The sequence below is a fragment of the Entelurus aequoreus genome, linkage group LG04 (assembly GCF_033978785.1).
Source record: "Entelurus aequoreus isolate RoL-2023_Sb linkage group LG04, RoL_Eaeq_v1.1, whole genome shotgun sequence".
NCBI classification, from domain to species: domain Eukaryota; kingdom Metazoa; phylum Chordata; class Actinopteri; order Syngnathiformes; family Syngnathidae; genus Entelurus; species Entelurus aequoreus.
The window spans coordinates 14,595,734-14,623,614 of record NC_084734.1 but is presented as its reverse complement, the minus strand read 5'-3'; the positions used below and the strand labels follow the sequence as shown (position 1 = coordinate 14,623,614).

Genomic DNA, 27,881 nt, shown 5'->3' with positions numbered 1-27,881 from the left:
GGCTAAAGACGAATAAAGTGAGTTTCTTAGAAGTAGCATTATCACTGGAGGACGAGGAATAGCTGAACATGCTTCACTACACACCGTGGGAGGATACAATAGCTCACCGGCGTCACCGCTAACAAAAGCTAGCACCGCCTGAATGTAAACAAACGCCATGGGTGGATCTACACCTGACATGATACCCAGTACAAGAGCGTATCTAGTCGATACTATGATTAAACCGATAATTTTCCTTTTTTTTTTAAAAAAATCATATTACCGGTATGTTTATAAAGTCAGTAAATACGTCCCTGGACACATGAGGACTTTGAATATGACCAACGTATGATCCTGTAACTACTTGGTATCGGATCGATACCTAAACTTGTGGTATCATCCAAAACTAATGTAAAGTATCAAAGAAGAGAAGAATAAGTGATTATTACATTTTAACAAAAGTGTAGATAGAACATGTTGAAACAGAAAATAAGCAGATATTAACAGTAAATGAACAAGTAGATTAATAATAAATTTTTACAGTTTGTCCTTTATAATGTAGACAAAATAATAGGTAGATAAATGACACAATATGTTACTGCATACGTCAGCAGACTAATTAGGAGTCTTTGTTTGTTTACTTACTACTAAAAGACAAGTTGTCTAGTATGTTCACTATTTTATTTAAGGACTAAATTACAATAATAAACATATGTTTAATGTACCCTAAGATTTTTTGTTCAAATAAAGCCAGTAATGCAATTTTTTTGTGGTCCCCTTTGTTTCGAAAAGTATCAAAATACATTTAGGACCAAAACACTTAAAACAAGTAAAACACTCTAACATAAAATCTGCTTAGTGAGAAGAATTGTCTAATCAGACAGAAAATAAGCAAATATCACTCTTATTTGAGATATTTCATCTTACTTAGATTGCAGTTTTTACAGTGTGGGGACATCCCTAATACAGCACAGTCTTATGGATCTATGACAGGGGTGGGCAATTAATTTTTACCGGGGGCCGCATGAGCAACCCAAGCACTGCTGGAGGGCCACACCGACAATATTTCAATTAAATTTTGCTCAAATTATTTTTGATATACCGTAAGATAAATACTACTAATAATAATAATAATCATTTAATTTAACCTAACTTAACTTTATACAAAAGCAGATTGCTTTTGATGGTTTTATTTATAACACTGTCTTACACTACACTTCCTGATGTATAATACAATGCAAAAATGTCAATTTCTGTCACTTTATCCTGCATCCTCTTTAAAAGTCCAACATTTTTCCCCCGTCAGATTTGGACAACCATCTGTTGTCACACCTGCCAGCTTGTCCCATTTCAGTCCTAACATGTCCAAACACTCATTTACCTATGTGAACACGTCATTACCTGTGGTTGTCTCTTTAATTGACTGCATGGCTGCCAGCTCCTCCGTGATTTGAAAGTCTGCAGTTATCCCACGTAAGAAGATGAGCAGCTGGGGCGGTGTCACGTACATCGCAGCTCTCATCCAAAGCCTGCAAAAAACAGTCAAAGTCGGCCGTTCTGTTCTTCAGCTGAAGCTCCAAGTTTCCAGCGATGGTCTCAACCCACCTCGTTACAGTGCGTCGGGAGAGTGACACGTTCTCAAATGTGCCCCTCTTCTCCGGGCATATCGGCGCAACAGAGTCCAATAAGCACTCCTTCATAAACTCTCCGTCAGAAAACGCCTTACTTTTTCTGGCGATTTTGTGAGAAATGACGAAACTTGTCCTGACGGCTGCATATCTGGGGGTGTGAAATTTGGCAAAAAGTCCTTGTTGGGTTTGCAGTTTTACCATCAACGCATCAGCCTCCCTTGCGCGCCCTTCATCAGACAGATTCCGGTATTTTTCCCCGTGCTTCGTCGTGTAGTGGCGATTCAAATGATATTCTTTAAACACAGCAACATGTGTACCACAAATTAAGCGCACGGCTTTACCTTTCATCTCTGTAAAGAAATGATCCGTGTAAACAGGGCCGTTGATGATGATCGTGGAGTTCTGCAAATACGGCAACCTGTCCAACTACCTGAGAGGCAAGAGGGAGGACTTTGTCGTCTACAAGGTGAGTCTCAAACCCGGGACGTGTCGCGGGGCCACGTTTAAACGCCGCGTTTTCTGTTCAGAGACAAGACGGCAAGGGGGTGTCGCCGGACACGGGCTGCGAGCTGAGCGAGCTGATGAAGCGCCGCCTGGAGAGCGTGGCCAGCACGGGGAGCTCGGCCAGCTCGGGTTTTATCGAGGACAAGAGCTACTGCGACTCGGAGGAAGAGGAAGAAGGTAAAGCATTCCGTTCACCAGCTCTGATGGGACGTTTCCTCCTCCCGTCCAGCAGTACAATCACCGCAACAAACCTCCACTGGGTCTGGAGGCGTGTTTATTTCCTGTGCCGACCCCCTGCATCTCGCCCCTCTCGCTGCGGAGGTGTTATTTCTCTTTGACTAGTTGTTTACTCAGGTGGTAGGGCATCTTTTGAGAGCCTGACCCGCGGCCTACCACCCCCCCCCGTGCACACGTTTCACCTGACGCCTGAAAAAAAATAGTACCCATTGTCATTTATGCTTTCCTCTTTTAAAGGATGTCTTGAGAGGAAACACATCCACACTTAGTTGGCGCCGTGGGTGTCCTAATAGGGACACTATTGTACAAAAAGCCAAAAGCAGTGAAGTTGGCACGTAAATGGTAAATAAAAACATCCTTTTCAACTTATATTCAATTGAATAGACTGCAAAGACAAGATATTGAATGTTCACACTTTTTTTTTCGCAAATAATCATCAACTTAGAATTTAATGGCAGCAACAAATTGCAAAAAAGTTGTCAGAGAGGCATTTTTACCACTGTGTTACATGGCCTTTCCTTTTAACAACACTCAGTAAAATAATGGGAACTGAGGAGACACATTTTTGAAGTGGAATTATTTCCCATTCTTGCTTGATGTACAGCTTAAGTTGTTCAACAGCCTCCCTTCTGATATTTTAGCCTTCATATTGCACCACAAATTTTTCAATGGGAGACAGGTCTGAAATAAGCAGGGGCGTCCGTGATAACATTGCTTGGATGGCAACATATGTCGCTCCAAAACCTGTATGTACCTTTCAGCATTAATGGCGCCTTCACAGATGTGTAAGTTACCCATGTCTTGGGCACTAATACACCCCCATACCATCACACATGCTGGCTTTTACACTTTGCGCCCAGAACAATCCGGATGGTTCTTTTCCTCTTTGTTCCCGAGGACACGACGTCCACAGTTTCCGAAAACAATTTGAAATGTGGACTCGTCAGACCCCAGAACACTTTTCCACTTTGCATCAGTCCATCTTAGATGAGCTCGGGGCCCAGCGAAGCCGGCGGCGTATCTGGGTGTTGTTGATAAATGGCTTTGGCTTTTGCGTAATAGAGTTTTAACTGACACTTACAGATGTATAAACTGACTGTAGTTACTGACAGTGGTTTTCTGAAGTGTTCCTGAGCCCATGTGGTGATATCCTTTACACACTGATGTCACTTTTTGATGCAGTCCCGCCTGAGGGATCGAAGATCCGTAATATCATCGCTTACGTGCACTGATTTCTCCGGATTCTCTGAACCTTTTGATGATATTACGGAGCATAGATGGTGAAATCCCTAAATTCCTTGCAATAGCTGGTTGAGAAATGTTGTTCTTAAACAATTTGCTCAGGCATTTGTTGACAAAGTGGTGACCCTCGCCCCGTCCTTGTTTGTGAATGACTGAGCATTTCATGGAAGCTGCTTTTATACCCAATCATGGCACCCGCCTGTTCCCAATTAGCCTGTTCACCTGTGGGATGTTCCAAATAAGTCTTTGATGAGCATTCCTCAACTTTCTCAGTCTTTTTTGCCACTTGTGCCAGCGTTTTTGAAACATGTTGCAGGCATCAAATTCCAAATGAGCTAATATTTGCAAAAAATAAAAACAAAGTTTTCCAATTTGAATGTTAAATATCTTGTCTTTGCAGTCTATTCAATTGAATATAAGTTGAAAAGGATTTGCAAATCATTGTATTCTTTTTTTATTTACCATTTAATACAATGTGACAACTTCACTGGTTTTGGGGTTTGTATAACAAGTTGTAAAATACAAAAAAAAGGCATGTTTATGTTGACATGTTGTCATATATATATATATATATATATATATATATATATATATATATATATATATATATATATATATATATATATATATATATATATATATATATATATATATATATATATATATATATATATATATATATATATATATATATATATATATATATATATATATATTATATATATATATATATATATATATATATATATATATATATATATATATATAGAGGATATACACTACCGTTCAAAAGTTTGGGGTCACATTGAAATGTCCTTATTTTTGAAGGAAAAGCACTGTACTTTTCAATGGAGATAACTTTAAACTAGTCTTAACTTTAAAGAAATACACTCTATACATTGCTAATGTGGTAAATGACTATTTTAGCTGCAAATGTCTGGTTTTTGGTGCAATATCTACATACAGAGGCCCATTTCCAGCAACTATCACTCCAGTGTTCTAATGGTACAATGTGTTTGCTCATTGGCTCAGACGGCTAATTGATGATTAGAAAACCCTTGTGCAATCATGTTCACACATCCGAAAACAGTTTAGCTCGTTACAGAAGCTACAAAACTGACCTTCCTTTGAGCAGATTGAGTTTCTGGAGCATCACATTTGTGGGGTCAATTAAACGCTCAAAATGGCCAGAAAAAGAGAACTTTCATCTGAAACTCGACAGTCTATTCTTGTTCTTAGAAATGAAGGCTATTCCACAAAATTGTTTGGGTGACTTTTGAACGGTAGTGTGTGTATATATATATATATATATATATATATATATATATATATATATATATATATATATATATATATATATATATATATATATATATATATATATATATATATATATATATATATATATATATATATATATATATATATATATATATATATATATATATGTGTGTATGTATATATATATGTGTATGTATGTATGTATATACGTATATATATATGTATATATATGTATGTATGTATATACGTATATATATATGTATATATATACGTATATATATGTGTATATATATACGTATATATGTGTGTATATATATGTATATATATATATATACGTATGTGTATATATATATATATATATATATATATATATATATATATATGTATATATATATATATATATATATATATATATACACACAAATATGTAATAGAAATGTGTAGGGGGGGTGTATGGTGTGTGGTCATTAAATATGTATTCTGATATATGTTCTTCACAGAAAATGAGCCAAAGTCAGTAAGTCTGTTTGAAAAATTTATTAATTGTATCATTTTTCTTTTAATAAAAAATTAAAACGGGTCCCACAGACCCGAACACCACACAAGGATTAAATGCAGGAAAAAAATCATAATAAGACCCCTTCAATGCATTTTAATCCAGTGCGCCTTTTGTATGAAATTAGACCTGAATAGACCTGCTCATCGGCAGTGCGCTTTATAATCCGGTGCGCCCTATGGTCCAGAAAATACAGTATATTTATTTAGGCTTTTTAGTATCAAACTGGCCCCCCGCCTCCTTTCATTTTTCCGTATGCGGCCCTCAGTGGAAAAGGCTTGGACAACCCAGATGTACTGGAATGATATTTTGTTTTGTTCCACAGAGTCCGAGGATTTGTACAAGCGAGTCCTGACGCTGGAAGATTTAATCTGCTACAGTTTCCAGGTGGCAAAAGGCATGGAGTTCTTGGCCTCTCGCAAGGTATCCCAAATCACTTGATGTAACAAACTTTCTTCCATGCGGAGTTGTTTGCATGATTAAAGTCCGCCGCCTTCTCACGACTGCCATATTCCGACACGTTTCAAGCTGCACGGGTTTTATTTTCGAGACAAAATGTTTATTGTCGTGCAACACGAGCTGAGTGACTGGGACTGATTTAGAAAAATCCAGGCATTGTGACAGCAGAACATGTACAGGCCATTTTTAGTCCTTTTGTTTTAATCACTGATGACTTAACCACGTGTTCCCTTGCAAAGCTGATATCAATTAGAGCAGACACACAACACTTGAACTCAAACTTGGCCTCCGATCACCAGTCTTTGTTTCTGCCTTCCATCAGTGCATTCATCGGGATTTGGCCGCACGAAACATCCTTCTCTCTGAGAATAATGTGGTGAAAATTTGTGATTTTGGACTGGCCAGAGACATCTACAAGGACCCTGATTATGTGCGCAAGGGGGATGTAAGTATCAATCAATCAATCAATCAATCAATCAATCAATCAATCAATCCAATCTAGTCTCAGACCTAAGAGCTAGTATTAGACTTAGATTGGTCACATCTAGTCTTAGACTGAGATTGGTCAGATCTAGTCTTAGATTGGTCAGTTCTAGTCTTAGACTGAGATTGGTCACATCTAGTCTTAGACTGAGATTGGTCAGATCTAGTCTTAGATTGGTCAGTTCTAGTCTTAGACTGAGATTGGTCACATCTAGTCTTAGACTGAGATTGGTCACATCTAATATTAGATTGGTCAGATCTAATCTTAGACTTATATTGGTCAGATCTAGTCTTAGACTTAGATTGGTCACATCTAGTCTTAGACTTGGATTGGTCACATCTAGTCTTAGACTGAGATTGGTCACATCTAGTCTTAGACTGAGATTGGTCACATCTAATATTAGATTGGTCAGATCTTATCTTAGATTTATATTGGTCAGATCTAGTCTTAGACTTAGATTGGTCAGATCTAGTCTTAGACTTGGATTGGTCAGATCTAGTATTAGACTTGGATTGGTCAGATCTAGTCTTAGACTTGGATTGGTCAGATCTAGTCTTAGACTTGGATTGGTCACGTCTAGTCTTAGACTGAGATTGGTCAGATCTAGTATTAGATTGGTCAGATCTAGTATTAGATTGGTCAGATCTAGTATTAGATTGGTCACATCTAGTCTTAGACTGAGATTGGTCAGATCTAGCATTAGATTGGTCAGATCTAGTCTTAAACTTGGATTGGTCACATCTAGTCTTGGACTGAGATTGGTCAGATCTAGTATTAGATTCGTCAGATCTAGTCTTAAACTTATATTGGTCAGATCTAGTCTTAGACTTGGATTGGTCACATCTAGTCTTAGACTGAGATTGGTCAGATCTAGCATTAGATTGGTCAGATCTAGTCTTAGACTTATATTGGTCACATCTAGTCTTAGACTTAGATTGGTCAGATCTAGTCTTAGACTTGGATTGGTCACATCTAGTCTTAGACTGAGATTGGTCAGATCTAGTATTAGACTTGGATTGGTCAGATCTAGTCTTAGACTTGGATTGGTCACATCTAGTCTTAGACTGAGATTGGTCAGATATAGTATTAAATTGGTCAGATCTAGTCTTAGACTTAGATTGGCCACATCTAGTCTTAGACTGAGATTGGTCAGATCTAGTATTAGATTGGTCAGATCTAGTCTTAGACTTGGATTCGTCACATCTAGTCTTAGACTGAGATTGGTCAGATCTAGCATTAGATTGGTCAGATCTAGTCTTAGACTTAGATTGGTCAGATCTAGTTTTAGACTTAGATTGGTCAGATGTAGTCTTAGACTTGGATTGGTCCGATCAAGTCTTAGACTGAGATTGGTCAGATCTAGTATTAGATTGGTCAGATCTAGTATTAGATTGGTCAGATCTAGTATTAGATTGGTCAGATCTAGCATTAGATTGGTCAGATCAAGTCTTAGACTGAGATTGGTCAGATCTAGCATTAGATTGGTCAGATCTAGTCTTAGACTTGGATTGGTCACATCTACTCTTAGACTGAGATTGGTCAAATCAAGTCTTAGACTGAGATTGGTCAGATCTAGTATTAGATTGGTCAAATCTAGTCTTAAACTTTGATTGGTCAGATCTAGTCTTAGACTGAGATTGGTCAGATCTAGTCTTAGACTTGGATTGGTCACATCTAGTCTTAGACTGAGATTGGTCAGATCTAGTATTAGATTGGTCAGATCTCGTCTTAGACTTAGATTGGTCAGATCTAGTCTTAGACTTGGATTGGTCACATCTAGTCCTAGACTTGGATTGGTCAACTCTAGTCTTAGACTTAGATTAGTCAGATTGGTCAGATCTCGTCTTAGACTTACATTGGTCAGATGTAGTCCAGCAGCTGGTGCCAAAACCCCAAATATTTATACTCCATAAAAACTAGGTTGGTGTGCCTGGGCAAGGATGGTATCGCCCTATCGTCGTGAGATAAACAACTGTTTTGATGCGCGGGATTCCGACTATTTTGGAGTCAAATCAAATCAAAGTGTATTTACATAGCCCTTAATCACGAGTGTCTCAAAGGGCTGCACAAGCCACAACGACATCCTCGGCTCAGATCCCACATCAGGCATCAGGGCAAGAAAAAACTCAACCCAATGGGATACATGAGAAACCTTGGAGGGGACCTCCTCCTTGGACCAACCCATCCGTGGTCACCTAATAACCTCTCCAAGACAGAGAGGGGGGCAGAGCAGAAAAGAGACGGCAGATCAACTGGTCTAAAAGGGGGGTCTATTTAAAGGCTAGTGTATACAAATTACTTTTAAGATGGGACTTAGATTTAAATGTCTGAGATTGAAATATTGTGACGTATGGACAGCTGAGTGAAGGATCCTGAGTCTCAACGCTCTGTTTTTCAGGCCCGGCTGCCGCTCAAGTGGATGGCTCCCGAGGCCATTTTTGACAAGGTGTACACCACTCAGAGCGACGTGTGGTCCTTCGGCGTGCTCATGTGGGAGATCTTCTCTTTGGGTAGGTGTCACGTGAGAATGTTCCGGCGTTAATGAGGAACAAATGTTGTAAAAGGAGAATAGTTTCATCCTCGGTCCCTTCGCAAACTGCTACTGTTTTGGTTGTTATTGTACTTAAAATGTACGTTTTGATAATAATTAGAAATGTGATAGAAGTAACATACTAATTCACAAACACTTGGGTTGTCCCGATACCAATATTTTGGTACCGGTACCAAAATGTATTTCGTGTTACGTGTGTACAGGGAAAGAAGACGGTACAGACAACAGGGACGTCGTTTAACTCTATATTTATTTATATACAATAATATGAAGTGTGAACTAACCCAAATAAGTGTATGCTGTGCGACTATGTGTGGGAATTAAATGTTGAGTGTTACCTGTAGTGTTGAGCGAAAGGCGGAAGTCCAAAGAGGGGCAAAGCTGGCTCGGAGGTCCGTGAGCAGGCAGGAAGTCAGGGGGGCAATAGAGAGGCGTCAAAGTCCGTGTCCAGGCGGGAGATCGAGATCCAAAAAGGGCAGCCAGAGAACCAGAGGGGAACACAGGGAGACGAGACACACGGCTCGTAACGCGGGAACGGAGGTAGGCTGCTGGAAGACGACAAGGGGGACACGAGACCAATCAACACAGAGAGAGCAAAGAGCTAGATACGAGTCGCTTACTGTACGGGAACAGGTTGTTACGTTCCGGCCCAGGATAGCAGGTTGCACTGGCTTAAGAAGGCAGGGGGGGTGTGGGATTGGTACTTTTAAAGGCGGTATAGTACCAAATATGATTCATTAGTATCGCGGTACTATACTAGTACCGGTATATCATACAACCCTAATTTAATGCATTCGTTCTTTCAATTTTTATAGGAAAAAAATACAGATATTTTACACTGTAATATTATCTGATTATGCCAAATTGTATATTATTAAACTCTATGACAAAAATCGTTTTGTTTGGATAAAAACAATTAGTTATATATCTGCTTGTCACTAGAGATGTCCGATAATGGCTTTTTTGCCGATATCCAATATTCCGATATTGTCCAACTCTTTTCAATTTCCGATTCCAATATCAACTGATACCGATATATTTTTGTTTTTTCTCGGCGGAATCTTTAAGCGACAACTGTGGGGTACTACTTTTTTTCGCTGTTTGCTTGTCATCCATCTTCCGCTTGTATTCATCGTGTATCTCCATTATGGTTCTTGAAGAGGTGGGAGATCAAATTGCTCGTTTTAAAGGAAGACGTCTTGGTTCCTCCTCGCATAACCAACTTTCTGCAGTCATTGCAAATTGCCAGTTTGTTATCCGTCAGACACACTTTTTAAAATAATCCCAAAACATAGACATGGTGTCGTTAGTCAGTCACCGAGCTCGCTGGCTTGTTAGCCACGGCTACAGCACCGGCAACAACACACTCTTGTTGTTATGCTCCGCTCGCGGCGGTTTGATGAGGTCACCAAGCGTCGCCAGTAAACCTCTCATGCTGCAGTCGTCAACTTCTGTGTTGTGTGTGGGAGAGGGGAGAGGGGAGAGGGGAGGGGCTGCTGACTGGGATATGTACCGCTCCGAACAGCGGCGTTTTAAAAAGTCATTAATTTTGCTTTTTGACACCGATACCGATAATTTCCGATATTACATTTTATATCATTTATCGGCAGGCCGATATTATCGGACATCTCTACTTGTCACTAGGGATGTCCAATAATGGCTTTTTGCCGATATCCGATATTCCGATATTGTCCAACTCTTTAATTACCGATACCGATATCAACCGATACCGATATATACAGTCGTGGAATCAACACATTATTATGCCTAATTTGGACAACCAGGTATGGTGAAGATAAGGTCCTTTTTTTTAAAATTAATAAAATAAAATAAGATAAATAAATTAAAAACATTTTCTTGAATAAAAAAAAAATTAAAACAATATAAAAACAGTTACATAGAAACTAGTAATTAATGAAAATGAGTAAAATTAACTGTTAAAGGTTAGTACTATTAGTGGACCAGCAGCATGCACAATCATGTGTGCTTACGGACTGTATCCCTTGCAGACTGTATTGATACATATTGATATATAATGTAGGAACCAGAATATTAATAATATTAATTATATTATTATATTAATATATTAATGAATGAGTGTAAATGGGGGAAGTTTTTTGGGGGGGTTGGTGCACTAATTGTAAGTGTATTTTGTGTTTTTATGTTGATTTAATAAAAAAATAAAAAAATATTTGAAAAAACAACCGATACGATAATTTTAAAAAACGATACCGATAATTTCCGATATTACATTTTAAAGCATTTATCGGCCGATAATATCGGCCTGCCGATATTATCGGACATCTCTACTTGTCACTAGGGATGTCCAATGATGGCTTTTTGCTGATATCCGATATTCCGATATTGTCCAACTCTTTAATTACCGATACCGATATCAACCGATACCGATATCAACCGAGACCGACATATACAGTCGTGGAATTAACACATTATTATGCCTAATTTGGACAACCAGGTATGGTGAAGATAAGGTCCTTTTTTTTTTAAATTAATCAAATAAAATAAGATAAATAAATTAAAAACATTTTCTTGAATAAAAAAACAAATTAAAGCAATATTAAAACAGTTACATAGAAACTAGTAATTAATGAAAATGAGTAAAATTAACTGTTAAAGGTTAGTACTATTAGTGGACCAGCAGCACGCACAATCATGTGTGCTTACGGACTGTATCCCTTGCAGACTGTATTGATATATATTGATATATAATGTAGGAACCAGAATATTAATAATATTAATTATATTATTATATTAATATATTAATGAATGAGTGTAAATGGGGGAGGGTTTTTTTGGGGTTGGTGCACTAATTGTAAGTGTATCTTGTGTTTTTATGTTGATTTAATAAAAACAAAATATATATAAAAAAATAAAAACGATACCGATAATAAAAAAAAACGATACAGATAATTTCCGATATTACATTTTAAAGCATTTATCGGCCGATATCGGCCTGCCGATATTATCGGACATCTCTACTTGTCACTAGGGATGTCCAATAATGGCTTTTTGCTGATATCCGATATTCCGATATTGTCCAACTCTTTAATTACCGATACCGATATCGACCGATACCGATATCAACCGAGACCGACATATACAGTCGTGGAATTAACACATTATTATGCCTAATTTGGACAACCAGGTATGGTGAAGATAAGGTCCTTTTTTTTAAAATTAATAAAATAAAATAAGATAAATAAATTAAAAACATTTTCTTGAATAAAAAAAAAAAATTAAAACAATATAAAAACAGTTACATAGAAACTAGTAATGAATGAAAATGAGTAAAATTAACTGTTAAAGGTTAGTACTATTAGTGGACCAGCAGCACGCACAATCATGTGTGCTTACGGACTGTATCCCTTGCAGACTGTATTGATATATATTGATATTTAATGTAGGAACCAGAATATTAATAATATTAATTATATTATTATATTAATATATTAATGAATGAGTGTAAATGGGGGAAGTTTTTTGGGGGGGTTGGTGCACTAATTGTAAGTGTATCTTGTGTTTTTATGTTGATTTAATAAAAAAATAAAAAAATATTTGAAAAAACAACCGATACGATAATTTAAAAAAACGATACCGATAATTTCCAATATTACATTTTAAAGCATTTATCGGCCGATAATATCGGCCTGCCGATATTATCGGACATCTCTACTTGTCACTAGGGATGTCCAATAATGGCTTTTTGCTGATATCCGATATTCCGATATTGTCCAACTCTTTAATTACCGATACCAATATCAACCGATACCGATATCAACCGATACCGATATATACAGTTGTGGAATTAACACATTATTATGCCTAATTTGGACAACCAGGTATGGTGAAGATAAGGTCCTTTTTTTAAAAATTAATAAAATAAAATAAGATAAATAAATTAAAAACATTTTCTTGAATAAAAAAACAAATTAAAACAATATTAAAACAGTTACATAGAAACTAGTAATTAATGAAAATGAGTAATATTAACTGTTAAAGGTTAGTACTATTAGTGGACCAGCAGCACGCACAATCATGTGTGCTTACGGACTGTATCCCTTGCAGACTGTATTGATATATATTGATATTTAATGTAGGAACCAGAATATTAATAATATTAATTATATTATTATATTAATATATTAATGAATGAGTGTAAATGGGGGAGGGTTTTTTTGGGGTTGGTGCACTAATTGTAAGTGTATCTTGTGTTTTTATGTTGATTTAATAAAAACAAAATATATATTTAAAAAAAAACCGATACCGATAATTAAAAAAACGATACAGATAATTTCCGATATTACATTTTAAAGCATTTATCGGCCGATATCGGCCTGCCGATATTATCGGACATCTCTACTTGTCACTAGGGATGTCCAATAATGGCTTTTTGCTGATATCCGATATTCCGATATTGTCCAACTCTTTAATTACCGATACCGATATCAACCGATACCGATATATACAGTTGTGGAATTAACACATTATTATGCCTAATTTGGACAACCAGGTATGGTGAAGATAAGGTCCTTTTTTTAAAAATTAATAAAATAAAATAAGATAAATAAATTACAAACATTTTCTTGAATAAAAAAACAAATTAAAACAATATTAAAACAGTTACATAGAAACTAGTAATGAATGAAAATGAGTAAAATTAACTGTTAAAGGTTAGTACTATTAGTGGACCAGCAGCACGCACAATCATGTGTGCTTACGGACTGTATCCCTTGCAGACTGTATTGATATATATTGATATTTAATGTAGGAACCAGAATATTAATAATATTAATTATATTATTATATTAATATATTAATGAATGAGTGTAAATGGGGGAGGGTTTTTTTTGGGTTGGTGCACTAATTGTAAGTGTATCTTGTGTTTTTATGTTGATTTAATAAAAACAAAATATATATAAAAAAAAAAAAACGATACTGATAATAAAAAAAACGATACAGATAATTTCCGATATTACATTTTAAAGCATTTATCCGCCGATATCGGCCTGCCGATATTATCGGACATCTCTACTTGTCACTAGGGATGTCCAATAATGGCTTTTTGCTGATATCCGATATTCCGATATTGTCCAACTCTTTAATTACCGATACCGATATCAACCGATACCGATATCAACCGAGACCGACATATACAGTCGTGGAATTAACACATTATTATGCCTAATTTGGACAACCAGGTATGGTGAAGATAAGGTCCTTATTTAAAAATTAATAAAATAAAATAAGATAAATAAATTAAAAACATTTTCTTGAATAAAAAAAAAAAATTAAAACAATATAAAAACAGTTACATAGAAACTAGTAATTAATGAAAATGAGTAATATTAACTGTTAAAGGTTAGTACTATTAGTGGACCAGCAGCACGCACAATCATGTGTGCTTACAGACTGTATCCCTTGCAGACTGTATTGATATATATTGATATTTAATGTAGGAACCAGAATATTAATAATATTAATTATATTATTATATTAATATATTAATGAATGAGTGTAAATGGGGGAGGGTTTTTTTGGGGTTGGTGCACTAATTGTAAGTGTATCTTGTGTTTTTATGTTGATTTAATAAAAACTAAATATATATTAAAAAAAAAAACGATACCGATAATAAAAAAAACGATACCGATAATTTCCGATATTACATTTTAAAGCATTTATCGGCCGATATCGGCCTGCCGATATTATCGGACATCTCTACTTGTCACTAGGGATGTCCAATAATGGCTTTTTGCTGATATCCGATATTCCGATATTGTCCAACTCTTTAATTACCGATACCGATATCAACCGATACCGATATCAACCGAGACCGACATATACAGTCGTGGAATTAACACATTATTATGCCTAATTTGGACAACCGGGTATGGTGAAGATAAGGTCCTTTTTTTAAAAATTAATAAAATAAAATAAGATAAATAAATTAAAAACATTTTCTTGAATAAAAAAAAAAAATTAAAACAATATAAAAACAGTTACATAGAAACTAGTAATGAATGAAAATGAGTAAAATTAACTGTTAAAGGTTAGTACTATTAGTGGACCAGCAGCACGCACAATCATGTGTGCTTACGGACTGTATCCCTTGCAGACTGTATTGATATATATTGATATTTAATGTAGGAACCAGAATATTAATAATATTAATTATATTATTATATTAATATATTAATGAATGAGTGTAAATGGGGGAGGTTTTTTTTGGGGTTGGTGCACTAATTGTAAGTGTATCTTGTGTTTTTATGTTGATTTAATAAAAACAAAATATATATAAAAATTAAAAAAAACGATACCGATAATAAAAAAAACGATACAGATAATTTCCGATATTACATTTTAAAGCATTTATCGGCCGATATCGGCCTGCCGATATTATCGGACATCTCTACTTGTCACTAGGGATGTCCAATAATGGCTTTTTGCTGATATCCGATATTCCGATATTGTCCAACTCTTTAATTACCGATACCGATATCAACCGATACCGATATCAACCGAGACCGACATATACAGTCGTGGAATTAACACATTATTATGCCTAATTTGGACAACCAGGTATGGTGAAGATAAGGTCCTTTTTTTTAAAATTAATCAAATAAAATAAGATAAATAAATTAAAAACATTTTCTTGAATAAAAAAAAAAAATTAAAACAATATAAAAACAGTTACATAGAAACTAGTAATGAATGAAAATGAGTAAAATTAACTGTTAAAGGTTAGTACTATTAGTGGACCAGCAGCACGCACAATCATGTGTGCTTACGGACTGTATCCCTTGCAGACTGTATTGATGTATATTGATATTAATTATATTATTATATTAATATATTAATGAATGAGTGTAAATGGGGGAGGGTTTTTTTGGGGTTGGTGCACTAATTGTAAGTGTATCTTGTGTTTTTATGTTGATTTAATAAAAAAATAAAAAAATATTAAAAAAAACAACCGATACCGATAAAAAAAAAACGATACCGATAATTTCCGATATTACATTCTATTACATTTTATAATCGGACATCTCTACTTGTCACCCTTATTTATCTTTACTTTTTACACCAAAATGCGTCCATTCTCCCTTTTCTGTCTACACACTGTGTCTGCTCGTAAGTACTCCGTGCGTGTGCGCTGCCGAACACGCTCTCCCCCGCTCGTAAAACCAGCGGCGTCACGACGTAACGACGTGCATGTTTAAACAACAGTTACTGGTTTTTGGGCACAGGAAGCCTGTCAAAAAATACTGAATTAATAACAGCATGGTGTGGAGACATTTTTGCAGTTAATTTCTTTTTCTCTCCCTACATGGGTGCATTAAGCCTGACATCATAGTGGACTCATGCCGAGTAATAGTGTAATTAAACATGTCCCACATGAGGAAATCATGTGTAAGCATCCAACATACAGTCCAAAAAAACCAAAAAAACAATCACCTGCTATATAAGCTCGCCAATCTGCGTCGCCAGGCAGCCAATCACGGTGCGACTGCGTCCCCCCCTGATGTGAAACCACCTAGAAGGAGCATTGTGTGCAGTATTGACTGCACTGTGAAATATTGCACGCTCCAACGCCGCCACGGGAAGCCGAGCACATGTTAAGAAAAAGGCCTAAATGGACTTGCGGCGTTTGAATAGAAAAGTGTGACAAACGGCGCCGTCTTTAACGCTGTGACACATTGCCCTTTCGCCTGCATTCTCCTCCGCTGCGTTTTTATACCGAGAGAAACACGTACTCACACATCTGGGTACGGTTAGTCGGACGAATAAATCTCCAAAACGACGAGGCGAGACTCAAAACGAGCGAAGTTTGTTGGGCGTCGTCCATGGAGCTACTTCACCGACTTGGAGGCGCATGTGTCGTCTGTCTCGCAAAATATTTCGTGGGGTTCTTCCAAAAAAACTCAAACGTGATATTTTATTTTAGACGGTTTATTGCTATTTTGTCACGAGGAACTGAGAGCGAGCATTCCCGTTTTATCACCAAGGTTAACGTTGGGAACTAAAAGGGAGGGAAAAAATTAAAATGCTTGGGCTCGCTCAATTTGGAGTATTTTTTATGTACTGTGGAAGTTGCGTCCTCACACTGTCAGCGTGCAGGTTTTAATAATCATATATTTTTAACAAAATCAATCAATGTTTATTTATATAGCCCTAAATCACACGTGTCTCAAAGAGCTGCACGAGCCACGGCGACATCCCCGGCTCAGGGCCCACAAAAGGGCAAGGAAAAACTCACAACCCAGTGGGATGTCAGTGTGAATGACTATGAGAAACCTTGGAGAGGACCCCTCTAGGGGAGACCGGATGCAATGGACGTCGAGTGGGTCTAGCATAATATTGTGAAAGTCCAGTCCATAGTGGATCTAACATAATAGGGAAAGTCCAGTCCATAGTGGATCTAACATAATAGTGTGAAAGTCCAGTCCGTAGTGGATCTAACATAATATTGTGAGAGTCCAGTCCATAGTGGATCTAACATAATATTGTGAAAGTCCAGTCCATAGTGGATCTAGCATAATATTGTGAAAGTCCAGTCCATAGTGGATCTAGCATAATATTGTGAGAGTCCAATCCATAGTGGATCTAGCATAATATTGTGAAAGTCCAGTCCATAGTGGATCTAGCATAATAGTGTGAAAGTCCAGTCCATAGTGGATCTAGCATAATATTGTGAGAGTCCAGTCCATAGTGGATCTAACATAATAGTGAGAGTCCAGTCCATAGTGGATCTAACATAATAGTGTGAGAGTCCAGTCCATAGTGGATCTACCATAATATTGTGAAAGTCCAGTCCATAGTGGATCTAACATAATATTGTGAAAGTCCAGTCCATAGTGGATCTAACATAATATTGTGAAAGTCCAGTCCATAGTGGATCTAACATAATATTGTGAATGTCCAATCCATAGTGGATCTAACATAATATTGTGAAAGTCCAGTCCATAGTGGATCTAGCATAATATTGTGAGAGTCCAGTCCATAGTGGATCTAACATAATAGTGAGAGTCCAGTCCATAGTTGATCTAACATAATATTGTGAGAGTCCAGTCCATAGTGGATCTAACATAATAGTGAGAGTCCAGTCCATAGTGGATCTAACATAATAGTGAGAGTCCAGTCCATAGTGGATCTAACATAATAATGAGAGTCCGGTCCATAGTGGATCCAACATAATAGTGTGAGAGTCCAGTCCATAGTGGATCTAACATAATATTGTGAGAGTCCAGTCCTTAGTGGATCTAGCATAATAGTGTGAGAGTCCAGTCCATAGTGGATCTAACATAATAGTGTGAGAGTCCAGTCCTTAGTGGATCTAACATAATAGTGTGAGAGTCTATTATTTTGTCTACATTATTAAGGACAAACTGTAAAATTGGATTATTAATCTACTCGTTCATTTACTGTTAATATCTGCTTATTTTATTTATTTATTTATATCCTGGGCAGCACGGTGGTACAGGGGTTAGTGCATGTGCCTCACAATACGAAGGTCGCGAGTTCAATCCCGGGCTCGGGATCTTTCTGTGTGGAGTTTGCATGTTCTCCCCGTGACTGCGTGGGTTCCCTCCGGGTACTCCGGCTTCCTCCCACCTCCAAAGACATGCACCTGGGGATAGGTTGATTGGCAACACTAAATTGGCCCTAGTGTGTGAATGTGAGTGTGAATGTTGTCTGTCTGTCTGTCTGTGTTGGCCCTGCGATGAGGTGGCGACTTGTCCAGGGTGTACCCCGCCTTCCGCCCGAATGCAGCTGAGATAGGCTCCAGCACCCCCTGCGACCCCAAAAAGGGACAAGCGGTAGAAAATGGATGGATGGATGGATGGATCTGCTTATTTTCTCTTTTAATATGTTTTATCTACACTTCTGTTAAAATGTAATAATCACTTATTCTTCTGTTGTTTAATACTGGATGATACCACAAATTTGGGTATCAATCCGATACATTGGATCACACGTTGGTCATATTCAAAGTCCTCATGTGTCCAGGGACATATTTCCTGAGTTTATAAACAAAATATACATTCAAAAAAAAACTAAAGAAGATTTTGTGATGCTAAAAAATATCGATGTAATCATAGTAATATCCACTAGATACGCTCCTGTACTTGGTATCATTACAATGGATGTTAGATCTAGATCTGAACATGCTTCTATGCTCGAAAAAACAGCAATGTCACGACATGACGACGACGAGGAGGGGGTCGGACCGGTACTTTTTAGAGGCGGTATAGTACTGAATATGATTCATTAGTATCGCAGTACTATACTAGTACCGGTATACCGTACAACCCTAACTTAATGCATTTGTTCTTTCAATTTTGATAGAGGAAAAAACACAGATATTTTACACTGTAATATTATCTGATTATGCCAAAATTGTATTATTAAACTGTATGGTAAAAATATTTTTGTTTAGATAAAAACAATTAGTTATATATCTGCTTGTCACCTTTATTTATGATTTCAAAGCAAGTTATCTATCAATTTATACATAACAAATCTAATAAATAAATACATCTGCAATTCTTTGATTATACATTTATTACCCGCATTACGAATTGACACCCTTGTCTTCAATTATCTTTTATACTGCTTGTCCAATTATCCTAACAGGTACGTTTTGGGGATGCGGGAGGAAGCCCACACGAGCACAAACAAAACATGCAGTTATAATAATGATATTTCTCTCCTCCGTTAGGTGCATCACCGTACCCCGGTGTCCATATTGACGAGGAATTTTGCTGCAGACTGAAAGAGGGCACCAGGATGAGAGCTCCAGAATACTCGTCCTCTGAAATGTGAGAACTTTTGTCTTATAACATGATTTTTTGTATTTTTGTGGCAAGTTGTTTCAGACATGGAGGGCTTATGTGTATGTGCTTCATTGCAAACTGCATGGAAATGACCCATGCTGTGTGTTTAAGTGTGTTAGAACTGCTTGCAAGCAGATATTTAACAGATACGGAGCATTTAAGGCTCATTTTTAATAGATCACTTGTTGTGGGTTGTCCAGTGAAAGGTTGTACAAATACTTTCTAGTTAAACTTCCTAATGTACCGCTTACATGTCTCAGAAACAGGCATTTTGCAGATACTAGTATTGGTGACGAAGCAGCAAGGTGGTGGTGTTCTTCGTGTTCGTGCCTCACAGTGAGAAGGTCCTGAGTTCGAATCCCTGGCCACGGGTGTTTGTGTGTGGAGTTTACATGTTTTCTCCGGCTTCCTCCCACCTCCAAAGACATGCACCTGGGGATAGGTTGATTGGCAACACTAATTTGGCCCTAGTGTGGGAATGTGAGTGTGAATGTTGTCTATCTGTGTTGGCCCTGTGATGAGGTGGCGACTTGTCCAGGGTGTACCCCGCCTACTGCCCCGAATGCAGCTGGGATAGGCTCCAGCACCCTCACGAAACCGATTGGGACAAGCGGTAGAAAATGGACGGATTGATTGAAGTGCTTGCAAGCAGATATTTAACAGATGCGGAGCGTTTAAGACTAATTTTTAATAGTTCACTTGTTGCGGAAGGTTATGTTGTGAGTTGGCCAGTGAAAGGTTGTACAAATACTTTCAAGTTAAATTCCTTAATGTACCGCTTACATGGCTCAGCAGCAGGCATTTTGCAGATACTAGTATTGGTGACGAAGCAGCACGGTGGTGATGTTGTTCGCGTCCGTGCCTCACAGTGAGAAGGTCCTGGGTTCCTGGTGTGGAGTTTGCATGTTCTCTCCGGCTTCCTCCCACCTCCAAAGACATGCACCTGGGGATAGGTTGATTGGCAACACTAAATTGGCCCTAGTGTGGGAATCTGAGTGTGAATGTTGTCTTGTCTATCTGTGTTGGCCCTGCGATGGTGGCGACTTGTCCAGGGTGTAACCCGCCTACTGCCCCGAATGCAGCTGGTATAGGCTCCAGCACCCTCACGACCCCGATTGGGACAAGTGGTAGAAAAATGGATGGATGGATGGATGGATGGAACTGCTTGCAAGCAGATATTTAACAGATACAGAGAATTTAAGGCTCATTTTTAATAGCTGACTTGTTGCGGAAGGTTATGTTGTGGGTTGTCCAGTGAAAGGTTGTACAAATACTTTCAAGTTAAATTCCTTAATGTACCGCTTACATGGCTCAGCAGCAGGCATTTTGCAGATACTAGTATTGGTGACGAAGCAGAACGGTGGTGATGTTGTTCGCGTCCGTGCCTCACAGTGAGAAGGTCCTGGGTTCCTGGTGTGGAATTTGCATGTTCTCTCCGGCTTCGTCCCACCTCCAAAGACATGCACCTGGGGATAGGTTGATTGGCAACACTAAATTGGCCCTACTGTGGGAATCTGAGTGTGAATGTTGTCTTGTCTATCTGTGTTGGCCCTGCGATGGGGTGGCGACTTGTCCAGGGTGTAACCCGCCTACCGCCCCAAATGCAGCTGGGATAGGCTCCAGCACCCTCACGACCTCGATTGGGACAAGCGGTAGAAAATGGATGGATGGATGGATGGATAAAACTGCTTGCAAGCAGATATTTAACAGATATGGAGCATTTAAGACCAATTTTTAATAGCTCACTTGTTGCGGAAGGTTATGTTGTGGGTTGTCCAGTGAAAGGTTGTACAAATACTTTTAAAGTCCTTAATGTACCACTCACATATCTCAGAAACAGGCATTTTGCAGATACTAGTATTGGTGACGAAGCAGCAAGGTGGTGGTGTTCTTCGCGTTGGTGCCTCACAGTGAGAAGGTCCTGAGTTTGAATCCCTGGCCAGGGGTCTTTGTGTGTGGAGTTTGCATGTTCTCCCTTTGCGTTCTTTCCGGGCTCTCCGACTTCCTCCCACCTCCAAAAACATGCACATGGGGATAGGTTGATTGGCAACTGCTATGAGGTGACGACTTGTCCAGGGTGTACCCCGCCTACCGCCCCGAATGCAGTTGGGATAGGCTCCAGCACCCTCACGACCCCGATTGGGACAAGTGGTAGAAAATGGATGGATGGATGGATGGAACTGCTTGTATTTAAGGCTAATTTTTAATAGCTCACTTGTTGCAAAAGTTTATGTCATGGGTTGTCCAGTGAAAGGTTGTACAAATAATTTCAAGTTAAAATCCGTAATGTACCACTTACATGTCTCAGAAACAGGCATTTTGCAGATACTAGTATCATGACGAAGCAGCAAGGTGGTGGTATTCTTCGCGTCCGTGCCTCACAGTGAGAAGGTCCTGGGTTCGAATCCCGGGCCAGGGGTCTTTGCGTGTGGAGTTTGCATGTTCTGTCCGGCTTCCTCCCACCTCCGAAAACATGCACCTGGGGATAGATTGATTGATTCATAAGCAGCTTTCCCCCGAAAAAACAAGCCCATTCTTACATTTAAATACTTTAATCACTGCGATACTTCTTGGAAAATAATACTTAATCATGTTTAGGGTCCCAAAGGGGTGTTAAGCTCGGGAAGTTTGGAAATTTTGACCATTTTTTGATTATTCAAAGTTGGACACCGTCCATCTTATTCTGTAGAACAAGATGAGAAGCTTGTAAAACACTAATGCAATGCCACACACGGATATAAATAGTCCGCTAAACAACAGGAGTAGTCTTTAAAAATATTTTACTGATGGACAAATGAATAGAAATGGGCTAGACAGTGCGCCTTATAACCCGGTGCGCCTAATGTACGGAATAATCCTGGTTTTGCTTACTGACGACCTCGAAGCAATTTTTTTTGATACATGGTGTAATGATAAGTGTGACCAGTAGATGGCAGTCACACATAAGAGACACGTGTAGACTGCAATATGACTCACGTAAACACCAACATTTTATATGTTCCACTGAAAATATACAACATTACACACGGCGCTCAAACATCTATTAAAATGTTTTAGTAGGACTTTGGTAAGCTATGAAGCCACACCGCTTGATGGATTGTACTGTGCTTCAACATAGGAGTATTATTATGGTGTGTGTATAAGGTAAGACATATTATCTGGCGTTTTGTTTGGCAATATTATGCAAAAGCAACTTTTCTTTCTTTCTGGTACCTGCTGATGTGTATTTGGGATCTGCATAAGTCCTGAAAATTTGCGCGCGTCCGCTTTTGTAGTCAGTCTCGACAACGTAGTCGATAAGCTTCTTCTTTTTCCCTATCTTCTTGTTATGGGACATTCATCCTCTACTGTTTGCATTTCTAATATAAAAGTAGTGTAAAGTTATTACTTATATCTGTCAGTAAACTCGCCATGAAAGCACTAAAACATACCGGTGTAGTGAGTTTACATTATTCACCCAAGGAACTTTAGTTATTAGAGAGTTCCGGTCGGACGATTGCACTAGTGAGCCATGGATGAGGAGATGCTGCTCCGTTATTGATTGAAGTAAAGTCTGAATGTCATTAAAACAGTTAGCGCCATCTTTTGACACTTCTTCAACTCCCGTTCTTGCACGCTACACCGCTACAACAAAGATGACGGGGGAGAAGACGCTGTCGAAGGTGAGCCACGTAAATAAGACCGCCCACAAAACGGCGCATCCTGAAGAGACTGTCAGAAAGCGACTTGAAGATGATGTGTAAAACATCATCTATGCAACATTTTGACCAAAGAACCACCATCACATGTTATGTAGACCAGTGGTCCCCAACCTTTTTTGCACCACGGGCCGGTTTATTGTTGGCAAATAATTTTCAGGGACCGGCTTTCAAATTGTGCCAGATAAATACAGCAAATATAAGTGCATGAAAGATACAACTCACTATCACGCTGCATTAGTGGGAGCCCGGGGTTTGTTTCTTTGCAATGAGATGCAGATGGAAATCAGCCTTTGGCTACAAAATGTCACATTTATATTTTATATGTTCATTAATGTCATGTCACAAAGTTAGAACAAATATACCAAACAGCAACTTCCTATGAGGAGTTTTATTGGGGTTAGGGTTAGGGCTAACCCTATAAACAAGCTTATTAGCGTGTCTAGAGGGACAGTAGAAAGTTAAGTCGTAGAAAATGCAGTCCTTTATGGACAGAATTTCTAGGCGCAGTCAAGGCGTTGAGGGGATCTAGTTTGGTGGCTGCAGGATTAGGTCTCTGGTTTTGCAGATGATGTGGTCCTGATGGCTTCAACTGGCCAGGATCTTCAGCTCTCACTGGATCGGTTCGCAGCTGAGTGTGATCCGTTGTGGTGAAGAAGGAGCTGAGCCGGAAGGCAAAGCTCTCAATTTACCGGTCGATCTACGTTCCCATCCTCACCTATGGTCATGAGCTTTGGGTTATGACGGAAAGGACAAGATCACGGGTACAAGCGGCCCAAATGAGTTTCCTCCGCCGGGTGGCGGGTCTCTCCCTTAGAGATAGGGTGAGAAGCTCTGCCATCCGAGGGGAGCTCAAAGTAAAGCCGCTGCTCCTCCACATGGAGAGGAGCCAGATGAGGTGGTTCGGGCATCTGGTCAGGATGCCACCCGAACGCCTCCCTAGGGAGGTGTTTAGGGCACGTCCGACCGGTAGGAGGCCACGGGGAAGACCCAGGACACGTTGGGTAGACTATGTCTCCCGGCTGGCCTGGGAACGCCTCGGGATCCCCCGGGAGGAGCTGGACGAAGTGGCTGGGGGGAGGAAAGTCTGGGCTTCCCTGCTTAGGCTGTTGCCCCCGCGACCCGACCTCGATAAGCGGAAGAAGATGGATGGATGGTTTCTCTGCGGCCCGCTAGCAAATGCGACACGGCGGTCCCCGAACCGGTGGTTGGGGACCACTGATGTAGACCACAAGGAAGTCTTTTACATTTAGAAAAAAATAATAACAATATGACTCCTTTAATGCGCCCTATGCTTCTTATGTATTGAAAAAAGATTGACAATAGACCATTAATCGGCAATGTGCCTTATAATCCGGTGCGCCCTATGGTCCGGGAAAATACAGTATACGCTTTCTTTTACGGCTCTGATACTTTGGTCAAGGGAGGACCCTTCTGTGATTTTTAACCTCTTAAGGCCCAAGCTGTTTGTTTACATGCTTTTTTTGTTATTTCTCTTTGCTATTTGGGCGTATTGGACCATAATTAGAATAAAAACTAAGAATCATCTTTTGATATGATGTACTTAGTCCATAAGTACACAAAAGTGTACTTCATGGTTAGTGACATGCTAATTCTTATTTATACACTTTTTTTTTTTTCAATTTCTATTGTATGTTATACTCTTCTGACACCACCAGATGGCAGTATAAGTGTCCACATAAGCGGCCATAAGACCCCAATTCAGTAGTGTACACAATTTTGGAAATAAGAGCTAAAAGGTGCTGTCCACGCATGTGGCCACTAAGCCTTTAGAAGTTTTTAATGTGCCCTATGCACCTTATGTATTGAAAAAAGATTGAAAATAGACCATTCCTCGGCAATGCGCCTTATAATCCGGTGCGCCCTATGGTCCGGGAAAATACAGTATACGCTTTCTGTTACGGCTCTGATACTTTGGTCAAGGGAGGACCTTTCTGTGATTTTTAACCTCTTAAGGCCCAAGCTGTTTGTTTACATGCTTTTTTTTATTATTTCTCTTTGCTATTCGGGATTATTGGACCCTAATTGGAATAAAAACTAAGAATCATCTTTTGATATGATGTACTTAGTCCATAAGTACACAAACGTGTACTTCATGTTTAGTGACATGCTTTTTCTTATTTTTACACTTTTTTTCCCCAAATTCCATTGTATGTTATACTCTTCTGACACCACCAGATGACAGTATAAGTGTCAATTTTGGAAAATAAGAGCTAAAAGGTGCTGTCCACGCATGTGGCCACTAAGCCTTTAGAGCAGTGGTTCTTAACCTGGGTTCGATCGAACCCTAGGGGTTCGGTGGGTCGGTCTCAGGGGTTCGGCAGAGCCTCCGCTGCGGAGGTGAAGACACGCCCGACTCATCGTGTAAACAAGCACACCTGTCCCAAACCTGACTAAATAACAAGTTCAATGTTTTAGTATTGTAATCAAATGACAGCAGTCATTTCCATGACATTATTTTCTAATATAAGTGTTTTGGCCCACTTACAATGACTATAACATATTGTTTTTCATGAGCTGTGTACTAGTATTGTATGTCTGGGTGGGGGTCCTGCTTTGGAAATAATGTGTACTCCTTTCAGATATCGCATTTCAGTGTTTCCCATAAACTGCCAAGATACCTGTGGCGGTGGGGGCGTGACTATGGGCGTGGTCACCATGACATCATCGAGTAATTTGCATAATTTACTACAATGGTTTGATTTTCTCTAAAAAGGCTCAAAAAATGTATACTTACTAATTAATAATAACAGTCAGTTTTGTTTTAAACGTCCATCCATCCATCCATCCATCCATCCATTTTACAATATAATTACAACACTTTATGTACATATTTATATACAGATTTGAACAATAAGTTATTCACTGAAATATATTTATTAAATGTGGTTCTTACAAAAAATATACCTTATAAAATATAAAAGCTAAAATGTCTCAAAGCTCTGCCCCTTTAATTAGTGCATACTAAATAATTTAACTTGAGCCTACTACTACAACCATATTATTTACCAGCAACATAAAGTGAAACAGAGGCAGAGGTGTCCTGCCACAGTCAGTAACAAATAAACAGAAAACAGTAGTGGTGGTAGATAGACACAGAGCTTCATCAAACATCTGATCCACTGAACAAAGAGCTCCAAAGATCTTGAACTTTAGACAGCCATCAGTTTTACTCCCTACACTTAACCATGTGTTTCCTACTGCCTGCAGACTTTGCACCCTTTGTTATATACACATGTTGTGTTTCTAATATAAATACATTTAATAAAGTCAAATACAAATAAGGCAACAAGAGAAGTATCCTACATTTCTCTTTTGTAAAGTAAATCTGAACAGCCGACATGGGCATCTACATCAACTATAGGATTTGCCTGAGAAGCTGGAGAGGACAAAAAAAAAAAAAAAAAAAACATTTTTTTATTTTTATTTGTGGCGGACGTAATTCTTTCGTGGCGGGCCGCCACAAATAAATGAATGTGTGGGAAACCCTGCATTTAGCTCCCACTAAAACATTCACATGTTGCACAATGAGATGTAAAAATGGGATCATGTGTACATTCCTGTTACTTTCTGTTTGTAAAATATATCTGTATTAGTATTTCTTTAATATAATAACATCATTTAAAGGTTCGGTGAATGCGCATATGAAACTGGTGGGGTTCGGTACCTCCAACAAGGTTAAGAACCACTGCTTTAGAGGTTTTTAATGCGCCCTATGCACCTTATGTATTAAAAAAAGATCAAAAATAGACCATTCATCGGCAGTGCGCCTTATGGTCCGGGAAAGTACAGTATAAGCTTTCTGTTACGGCTCTGATATTTTGGTCAAGGGGGGGACCTTTCTGTGATTTTTAAGGGTCTTTTTTTGACAACCGAGTCATCTTCCTCCAAAGCTGTCACACCAGCGAGCCTTCTTCTTTTTTGGGGGGGTTTTCACCATAAAAAGCAGCCTTGAAAGTCTTCCACAATCCAGTCGGAGCCTTCGCACTGTCATTCTCACTGCAACCCTGCACACGTTGCCTTTGCTTTCATTCCAAACGACTCACCAAGCCCATAAATCCAACTTGTTTTTGAAAATAACTTCTGTTTAATCGCGATCTGGTATTAAACGATCCAAAGAGTTTTATCGGCAACAAACTAAATTGCAAATTTAATGGAAAATGATGCTTCAAATTAAAACCAGATGGGCGGTCCATTCAGGAAACATGATCAATCCGGACGCGGGAGTCCTGATGCATGTCAGACTTGTCTCCGACATGAAGATAACACTCGCTGATATCTCAGGGTTAATTCCGCTGTCTATGATCACGCCTGTGCTTTAAAGCCACTCTTTGAAGTAAATGTGATCTATGAAGGAAGCACATATGAATTTGGCCTTGAATCACGGA

The 27,881-nt window shown here is 38.7% G+C and overlaps 1 protein-coding gene across 2 annotated transcripts in view; it reads left to right on the top strand.

The window, feature by feature from the left end:
• kdrl (kinase insert domain receptor like) overlaps positions 1 to 27,881 on the top strand; it is a 234,004-nt gene that overhangs the window by 164,310 nt on the left and 41,813 nt on the right. For both annotated transcript variants that reach the window (XM_062044282.1, XM_062044281.1), the window contains 6 exons: positions 1,988 to 2,076; positions 2,138 to 2,291; positions 5,756 to 5,853; positions 6,212 to 6,334; positions 8,772 to 8,883; positions 19,660 to 19,759. In XM_062044282.1, coding sequence (XP_061900266.1) covers positions 1,988 to 2,076; positions 2,138 to 2,291; positions 5,756 to 5,853; positions 6,212 to 6,334; positions 8,772 to 8,883; positions 19,660 to 19,759 — 676 coding nt within the window. The remainder of the gene's footprint in view (positions 1 to 1,987; positions 2,077 to 2,137; positions 2,292 to 5,755; positions 5,854 to 6,211; positions 6,335 to 8,771; positions 8,884 to 19,659; positions 19,760 to 27,881) is intronic.